The sequence below is a fragment of the Montipora capricornis genome, chromosome 1 (genome assembly GCF_036669925.1).
Source record: "Montipora capricornis isolate CH-2021 chromosome 1, ASM3666992v2, whole genome shotgun sequence".
NCBI classification, from domain to species: Eukaryota; Metazoa; Cnidaria; class Anthozoa; order Scleractinia; family Acroporidae; genus Montipora; species Montipora capricornis.
Genome location: NC_090883.1, coordinates 25,394,197 through 25,404,196, shown reverse-complemented (window position 1 = coordinate 25,404,196; position 10,000 = coordinate 25,394,197). Strand labels below are relative to the sequence as shown.

Genomic DNA, 10,000 nt, shown 5'->3' with positions numbered 1-10,000 from the left:
GTCCCAACTTCACTACCAGAATTCATGTCTTTTTCCATAACACAGAGGTCCTCTAAAAGAGCGTCTAAATCAACTTCCCCGCTTCCTGTAGAGAGATCCAGAAATTTATATATCAGGGCTACAAGATGACACTTATTAATTTATCACTGATAAAACAGACTTTACCTTGACATTTATGCAATTGTGATTTTGTGATCACAGCAGATAATGTAAAAAGAAGACACTTATTTTACTGAAAAAAAGCACAAAATTTACAAGAAGATCGAATACTACAGTAGGAATGTCTAGACAATACTGTATGTCACAAAATTTTTGGCCAGATATCAAGAATAAACACCCGATGTTCTAGGAAAAGCACAGATTAGCTAAAGTGAACAATATGCAACAAGATATCAAAAAAGATCAAGTAACATAACCACAAAGGTCATACAGTTTATTCACAGCTAGCCGCATGAGACTCAGCAAGCACTTATCCATTTACAGGACACACAGTTGAGGATAATTTTGGATTTAATTGTTTTCTCTCAAAACATCTCAAAGCTGTAAGTTTACAAAATGTAATTAAGTAAGATGTATTAAAGAGAAGGCATTTAACAGTGTTGGCTTAGAGTACAGAGTTTTATTTGAAGTAAAACTGCCACCACTGTAAAGTCAGAAAGATCTACTGTAATACTACAGAAGCACTACATGACTGGATGGGCAAATTTGTTTCTCAGATTTCATGCTGGTGTTTTGTTGATTATGAACACAACAGAACATGATAACTTGCACATGTGATGAGACACAAATACATGCTCACTTCAATCCTGTCTGATAAAAACAGCCCATGAGCCAAAACATACAAACACTTAACTATACAATTATCTGATAGTACCTGTACTTTATACAACAAAAGGCATGAACAAACTAAGTCAGGACAAAATTATGGATGTACATTGAGAAAACTAAATAGTGTACATATATCTTATTCCATGGTTTCACTTATAATACGTGCAGATATTAAATGTCTGCACGTATTATATGTTAAACCATCAAATAAGAGATTTATTATTCCACTACAAAAAAGGTGTTATTTTGCTTCAATTTTATTTGGTAAGAGTGTTTTGAAAAAAATGCATCATCTGTCCTTCAGGGTGCGTACGAACGATGTAAACAGCACAAAAAGTTAGCCAAAGATCTTTATTTGATTGGATAAACCAAAATGACGAGTGACAAGTGATGACAAGCTCAATTCTCAGGCTTTTCATCATGTTGAAAACGACTTCTTTCATTGAAAAACTCCCGTTCTGTCCGTATTTGCTCTGTTCTAAACCGGTCAAACCGGAAAAACTCCCGTTCTGTCCGTATTTGCTCTGTTCTAAGCCGGTCAGACCGGGACACTACAGTGTATCACCGTCTCATATTTTGAACATTCTATTGACCAAATATGGTAAAATGGCATAATAGTGGAATAATAAATGTAGTTAAGAGAAAGAACAAATTCATAAACAATACATGCATGGAGATACCCTGTGTGCCAGAGGAATTTTTTTTCAAGGTCGCTCAGCAATTCCGAATCAATGGTCAAGGACGTTGATTTGGAATCAGGAGTTACAGTAAACACTGTAACATGATGTTAACTGGTTATAATATTTAGTTAATAACTTTAACACATTGTAAATTCAACTTCAGGGGCATGGATTTGCTTCAAACGACACTTTTTCCCAGAAGTAGTGGATTCCCAATAAATTATTAACTTAAAGTTTACCACGTAAAAACAACACGATTAGTGAAATACTTACCTTCAATGGCACAGATTGAAAATCTGAATTGATCCTAGAAAAAAAATTGACAGAACACAAGCTCCACAAAAAGCACAATAATTAAAATTGTAATTTAAAAAATTATTTAATACACATTTAACTATTTGCTGTTGGATTTGCTGTTGGGGCACTAGGGACTGGTCATTATTTAAAGGGGCACTGTCATGCCAATTTTGCTGTTTTTAGGTTAAAACTGGGCAAAAATCAAAATTAGTATTTTAGCATCACACGTACAACATTCCTGACATCCCACTAAAAATATTATATTTACCAAGAGCTATTTGCATTACTTTTTGGTGACTTTCTGCAAACAGCTTTTTCAAGTTTCAATCCATTTCACTGAATCCTCTCCATCCATGGATGTGAATAACAAAGAATAGCTTCAGTGCACTTCAATTGTTTATGAGTATTGGCAACAAAACTACACCATTATTTTTTGGTCTTGATTGATGCAAAGACATATTTTAGTGTTTTGAAGTTTGACTGAAATAGGATGACACCGCAGGTTTGCCTACAACCATACATAAGAATTCTTGAATCTGGAACACAATGAAACTCAAGCAAAGGCTAAATTTACTACAGTAAGCAGCAAACTCAATGTTTGATGAAAACATTTGCTTAGTAAGGTACTCTTATTTCGAAGATAAATAAAATTGATAAAGAATCTCGTTTGTGTTTTTCTTATGACAACTTCGCCGGATTGAAATTCAGAGTGGAGAGAAGCAAGGCTGCGTATGGGCACCCACCCTGTTTGGTATTTTCTTTTCTCTCCTCATCCAACATGCTCTCTAGTTCTGCAGTGAGGGTGTCCTAGCTCCTCCACACACACCAGGGCGGAAAGATACTGAACATGACTTGTCTGAGCGTTAAGACCGAAGTGAAGACAGTACTGTTAAGAGAGTTGCTCTTTGCTGATGGCGCTGCCTTTGTCAGTCACACAGAGAGCGGACTACAAGCCATCACAGACTGCGTCACGACTACCTGCCAGGACTTCGGCCTTACCATCTTCATAAAGAAGACTGAGAAAGCACTCAACTCTGTGGACGCCTTCAAGTACCTTGGCTCAACAATCACCTCCAATTTCTCCCTGCATGGAGTGACTTGAATGCCTGCATAAGCAAGGCAGCTTCAGTTTTCAGAAAACTGCAGAGGTGTGGAAGTGTGTCTAGCTAAGCCCAAAACTGCGCTTAAAGAGCAAAATCAGAGTTTACCCTGTTGTATGGGAGTGAGACATGGCCTGCATATACCAGGCAACGAGCTAGACTGAACACACTCCACTTCAGATTTCTCCGCAAAATTCTTGGGATCACCCGGAAGGATAAGATTACCAACCAGGAAGTACTTGACAACTGCAGAACTGCCAACTATCGAGTACCTCCCCTCAGAGCGTAGACTAAGTTGGCTAGACCATGTCCACCGCATGGGCCCCAAGAACCTTCCAAAAGACCTACTCTATAGACAGCTGGCTCAAGGCAAACAATTGACAGGGCAGCCACTTCTTCGCTACAAAGATGAGACATGAACTCAGGAAGCCAGAATCAGTGTTGACAACTGGGAATTGCTGGCTGAAGACTGTATTAACGGCAGGGTCATTGACAAGACAGGCTGCAAACCGGCAGAGGTAGAGAGGATGAGGACCTGGGTGGAGAAGAGACAGAGGAAGAAGCCTTCCACTAACAACCTGATCACACTGCCACAAGCCTTGCAGCTCCACAATCAGTCTTCGAAGTGAAGAGCAAAAGTGCCTACACCAATGATCCATTGCCTGCAAGGCATATTGAGGCCATATATGCAAGGTGAATGAAGTCATAATTTAACAGCACTTTTTACACTGAACATTTTCTCGTTAGAAACTGATCGAATGCATTCCAATATTTTTTTATCAAGAAAGTTGTGACACTTACTGAGCCCAGTATACAGCGAAGAGCCTGGACGATGGAGAACAGACCCAGTGTAAGTGTGTCAAGCAAGATCATTTCCCATTCTGATGTGTTGACTGTGAGTCTCACTAGACTCTCTCTGGCTGCACTCGAATATGTGTATGATTCATCTCTGTTCTAGATGGCGTTTCTTCAGTCTGTTTTCGCTCCGAGTCAGCAGATGAAATTAAGTTCCCGACCACTGGTTTTTTTATTGGCATAGGTCAATTTAATTGTTTTCTCAATTTGTATCATGGTATTGTGATAGGTCCCTTAACTACTTCAGGCAAAAGAAAAGGGAAAAGGAAAAAAAACAATTCAAAAGCCTTGTAGTGGCTTTTAGTTAGGACAAACACCGTAGCAGTTCCGGAAGAGCTAGCATGTATGCATAAAAAAAGTCAAAATTTAGTCCATGTTTTAGGATGTACATCTTGTTTAGATTGCTCAGTTTTGACCTTGGTCAAATTACCATAATGAAGTCAATTGCAAGCACAGCTTGGATGTCATTGAACATTATTGTTTTATAAGAATTACTTTTAAGCCCAATAATCTTCTTCTTAGAGACGGTTTCTTTAATGAAATAATTTGATATGCCAGATAATTTCTTTTTACATAGCTTCCACGAAAATCTATGTGCACCACTATTCGAGACAGGACCAGTCTCTTCTATTTAACCAATGAAAACTGACAAGGGTTGTAGTTCCAATCGACTACCATAAAGAGATAATTAACAGTATTTTGTGATTGTAAACAGTGAATTCTTGTGAAGGCGAAAACGGTATCTTAGTTTAGAGTGGTTATCAGTCACACGCGCCCCTCAACGACTTTGTTTTCATTTTCGAAACTAAATTGATTGATTAATTGACGTCCACCCAAATTTCAGATAGTTAAATGAAATTTAACATAGTTAACGACTAGGAGCTAGTCTGGTAAGTTGTGTTTTGCAGGCGGTTGTTAGTGTCTTGGCCGTCTGGTAGCGTTGTTTAGCGTTTTTGGTGCGTTCTGTAGCGTTTGTTATAGTTACATGGTTCACGACCGGGAGCTAGTCCAATCAGTAGCCTTTGGCAGGCATTTGTTAGCGTTTTTATGCGTTTTTTGTAGCGTTTGCCGCACTCTTTAGGTTGAGGGAGCCCTGGGGCTGACATGGTTCAGCGGTATTCCTGCTTAGTGCAATGCGTTGTTGTCCAATGTGCTTGCAGCGTGTTTGTTGCTCTCTTGGCATGGTGTTGTGAGTCGAATTAGGAGTTTAGTGGTTCTCGGCGTTCCCTCCCTATCCCCCCCTTTTTTTTTGTATTTTTTTTTTTTGTATTCTTTTTTTTTTTGTGTTCTTCTTTTTTTTTGTATTTTTATTTTTTTGTATTTTATTTCTTTATTTATTTTTGTTTCCACTGAGCTATCTGGCTCAAGTGTGACAGGTGTCCTGAAGGGGCCTGGCGCGGGGGGCTCGTGGCTTGGTTGTGGGTTGGGCAGGCCAGTCGGGTGTTCTAGCGCCTTGGGGATCTGACTGCAGTTGCAGCTCCCAGGCTTCCTGGGCACCTACCCTCCACTGGCGACATGGGCGTTAAGTTTTGAAAAATGAAAAAAAAGTCATAAGGGGGCGCACGTGATTGGCAACTGCTGTAAGTACTTGGAAAGTGATTGTTTTGATTTGAAATAAAGTGAAAATTGTTTAAGATATTAGCTACTTTCCTGTATGTTTTATAGAAAGGGTGATCTGAAAGGGAAATGTTCCATTTTCGCGTGGTAAAATGCTTTTCCACGAGTATTGAACGCACAATGAAAGGATGTGTTCAATTGACCATATTCCAGAATAGGGATACAATAGAATTTAAGTCAGAAATCCTTTGCTTTTATAGAAATTCACATGAAACTTATCAAACACCTGTGCTACAATAAAATTTTAAACATATCTTCCACATCCTAGTTGCCTAAAAGCTAACACCAAACATACTATTTCAAATCATCACACTGACTACACCTATACTTATTCCGTAGATCAACAAACGTGTGTAATCAAGAAAATCAAGTGCCTGAAGAGAATTGCTGTACATAATAATTATTTGATGTCAAAAACATGATCACTCCACAAATCAAGAAAAAGAAAAAGCCCAAACAGTTTGGATGCTCATCTGAAGTTACTACATGAATCCCCTCCCAAAAGGAGTCAGCATGTGGCAAATTAATTCAGTGAGATGAAAGTAAACATTTGCAGACGCTGGGTGACTTTCGTTCAAGTTCTTAGTCCGAATTTCTGAATCCGTAGTCCGGAGTCCTGATCTGAGGCAAACCCTCACACTGCCCCTTTAAGTTAAGAAGGAGGGGGGGGGGGGGGGGGAGGGGGAGGGAGGGGAAGCACGGGGAGGGAAGACGGGGGCTAACCCTTTTTATAAAGGGGTTTAAAGGGGCCAAGGAGTATGAAGTATACTCTAAGAGGCATCCACTGGCCAAGGTGGGTAAAAAGGTGGGTAAAAAGAAATAATTATAATATGTGAAATAGTAATTCCAAATTGTACAATTTTTATGCTAATCCAATTGTTTCCCACCACTATCCTGTACAACTTTACTTAGTGAATTTTACACAATTCTGTTTGCCCTCTGTAAAATGCCATTGTTATGCAAAGTAAACAACCATCAAGTATGATTGTTTATTGTGTAAGTATGGAGATTTATGTACATTTGGAACCGTGATAAAATAAAAATTACATACGATGTTTTCACTAGTGAAAAAATGTCGTATTGTCCTTTTCATTGGACATACAATTTTTATCACAAGTGCAAACTTGTCGTTTCAGCCTTTTGATTGGCTAGTATTACATGTATGTTGAACTTTGGTGCGGATGGCCTGTGTACCGACGGTGGGAGTAAAATTTAAAAAAAAAGAAAAAAAAGGGAGCAAAATTTGTAAATACATGTATGGCAGCTGACTGGTGTTTGAATTTCAAAGTTCTTGTTCCTTTATTGCTTCGTTTTCTCCATCAAATACTTTCTGCATCAGCAAATCGTAAAAAGTTTTAAAAGTGTTCAAGCAAGGTATGGAATAGACTGCGAGCACTCCCTTCATAACTCAGCCGAGCGGCCCGCTTTTCTGAGGCAGTCGTGTTTTGTCATGCAAACAAATAAAATGACCGAGGAAGGCATTGAGAAGAGAAGTGTAAGAAGGGACTGCATTCAGAATTTCCCGTTGCACCAGCTACGGTAAATTTGGATTGGTCCGTTGACAATGCCCCACTGTCAGATTTTTTGACGGATCAATTACTTCTTGTCAGATTGTGCTTTGATTATAAGCACGCTATGGCTTTTGCGGAAGATTTCGATCATTAATTTTATCCCTTCAAATAGGAAAGATTGGACACAAACAAGAGCAGAAACTTGCAGTCAAAGCTCTCCTATCCGGGCAAGTATGTTATGGCTGTGCTACCAACTGGTTTCAGCAAGACCATTATTTGTGAGAGTTTTGTCTACTGGTAACCTAAAATCAAATGCCATCCGGTCGTGGTAATTGTTCCTTGTTGCAGCATCACCGAAGACCAGATATCTATGGGTAGTTGCCTTCGAGAAGAAAGGGAATTTGTTAAAGTGCCACTGTGATAAAAAAAAAACCACTTCCTTTTTTCCTTCAGATTTTGAAATTGTGTTTGCTTAACACCTGTATACGGTTGGATCCAGGGAAAGTGACGTCAGAGGCTCACTAGCTTAAAATTTCAGCGTGTGAACGCAGCTTATTATATATATATGCAAAGCGTGAGTTTAAAAGTCTGAAAGCCCAAAACCCCCGTGCTGCATATTAATTCTGCCACGTACACACGTATTGCATTCTTAAACTAGTGAGCCTTTGACGTCATTTTTGTTCCCATCAATCCCCAGCTCTCTCTGGTGATGACGTGACTGGCGAAATGTTAGTAGATGGCCTCCTCGTGACCATTTGAATAGGAACAATTACCAGTTAGAAATAGGTTAAGAGACGTGTAGTCCCTGGGCTTTTTTGAAATCCAAGCCCTAAACACGTGGGTCACTTAGTGTTTTGTTAACACAGTTTTGAAATCCAAAGAAAAAAGTATGAATTGATTTTTTGGTCACGAGGGGCACTTTAAAGGAAATCAAACACGTATCTGAGTCTTAGTTATTTCTGCAGAACAAGCTCATGACCTCTGCACTGTCAGACGTTATCATTGATGAGATCGACCCATTCTAAACAAGAATTTGTCCTCCTGATTAGTTGTGGGACTCGCTCACTAGTCTAGGTAAAGATTTTTGCCTATTTGTTTGGGGCTTTTGTTCACGATCAGTGGTTTGATAGCCTCTCAAAATGAACACTTACCTTGGGTACCTATCTCTGTCTCTTACAGGTATATAACATCATTATTGTACTTATTGGAATAGCGCCGGGGGTCCCTTGCCTATTTACATGATGAAGCGGGAGGGGGGTGGGAGGGTTGTGTGGGTGTTACAGAAATTTTGATTCTTTTCCCCCGGTGTTCCTTCCCACCCTTCTTACAATGAATAATGACCGGTCCCTTAACTTTGGACTAATGGGACAATGAGAGAGAAATTAAGGCCCACTTTTTTCTGAAATGATGTGCTTCCACGACCCCCACTGCACGTATTCGGGCTAACACCACTCATCCAATTTTCTTATAACAAAATTATGTTTTTTCAATATTCATTCCAAAGTCACCTGCTAGTAATTTAAATCAAAATTGAATTATGATACAAGTCAGGACACTCAAACTGTATTCCATCATGATCCGCCCATTGGCTGTGATATTGATGGTGGCACAAAGCCCAGATCACCTGGGCTTTCTTCTTCATTCTTTTCGTCTGAGAACTGCTCAAGTTCCTATCAAGAGACAGGAAAAGGCTAACATAAAAATAACTGATTGAAAAAAATAAAAATTCTGTTGAAGCCTATTCAATTTACGTTTAAATTGGAAATGAATTTAGTCTCATATCTTCATCATCTTCCACAAACGCTGTTACCTGGAAAGTTATCCTAAAATCAAGGTCAATGTACTCATTAAACAGTCTGCATTTTGCTTGTTCGATTTACTACATACTGTAGGGGTCATGTGACCATTACTACTGTACCTATGCTTTCAATCCCTACATGCAAAGCGGTTCCTAGGTAAATACTTCAATGGTATTATAACACTGCGTCAATTTTAGTACTCTAGCTGTAATACAGTGTGTTCATAGTGTATAATGGTATGTACATGTAGCTCCCATCATCACAACTCTTAAGGCTGGTTTACACGGCATCGCCAACTGCAACAGTACAGCCTGAAGCCCAAGAAAATACATGTGTGACCAGCCATAATGCGTACGCAAGTGCAAGCATCGATGCCAGAAATAAAATGAAAAATTTCCATTTGCGTTGCTCTTGCATTGTAGTTGTTTTAGTGTGTAATGGTGGTTTACGCACAACACAAACGAAACACCTTTATTCTGCCATCCTGGGATACTTGCTTGTGCCTTACAGGTCAGTGTTGTCACGCTTGCGTGCCTCGTGTGAACCCATCCTTTCTCAGAGTAACCCATCTGCACGATGTTGATTGAGAAACAAAAATAAACACTTGCCCTCTTGAAATGTTGCTAACCTCATCCAACATCTTATCACTATGCGTCATCGTCGTCGTCGTCATCGTCATCCATCATCGCCTTCTTCCTCTTCTTCACACGTTTCCTCTGTTGGTTCTTCATCTTCTTCTAGTTCATTGTCACTGGTGGCAGGGGCAACTTTTGTACTTCCCTGATTCATCACTATCCATTACCTCCAAACACAGACCTGAAATTGAAATAAATCCGACACGAACAATTAGCATGACTTCATTCTTCTGTCGTGAAGTATTGTACTGATATCATGGAAGTGATGGGTTCTGGCTATCTTATTCCCATTAGGATTTGGTTAATAAAAAAAACCCACGGATTAAGCCAGAAAAACTACCCAAACACATTGCTGCTATGTGTTCTCTCACTTTCACACTGTCTCGTGCGCATGAGCTACCAATAAGGCGTTACAACCACCTTCTTTAAAAAAAAAAGACAGCTATCACATTTGCCCCAGATAAGTGTCACAATATTATTATACAATTGTAATAATGAATCATTATGGCGCTTGTAGAATTTGCAGGAATCCACACACTCACAGGAATTTTCACGAATCGCAATTGGGGCTGCAGGAATCCTACGTTACAGATAATTAAATAATGTAGCTTTATTTTTTGTGAATGTCATTTACAGGGTGCTTTTTCCAAGTTTATTAGTCAAAGCTACTATTAATTA

The 10,000-nt window shown here is 39.3% G+C and overlaps 1 protein-coding gene across 3 annotated transcripts in view; it reads right to left on the bottom strand.

Annotated features, from left to right (window-relative positions):
* LOC138035007 (amyloid beta A4 precursor protein-binding family B member 1-interacting protein-like) overlaps positions 1–10,000 on the bottom strand; it is a 48,086-nt gene that overhangs the window by 15,694 nt on the left and 22,392 nt on the right. Inside the window, exons 1-2 of one of the 3 annotated variants that reach the window (XM_068881956.1) lie at positions 1,782–1,810; positions 1–85 (exon numbers count right to left, since the gene is read on the bottom strand). The exon at positions 1–85 is cut by the window's left edge and continues 55 nt beyond it. The exons of 1 other annotated variant lie outside the window; for it this stretch is intronic. In XM_068881956.1, the coding sequence (XP_068738057.1) occupies positions 1–38 (38 nt within the window). In that variant the 5' untranslated portion in view covers positions 39–85; positions 1,782–1,810. Of the gene's footprint in view, positions 86–165; positions 290–1,781; positions 1,811–10,000 lie in introns of those variants that run through there. One more of the 3 variants, XM_068881978.1, reaches the window with a different exon arrangement.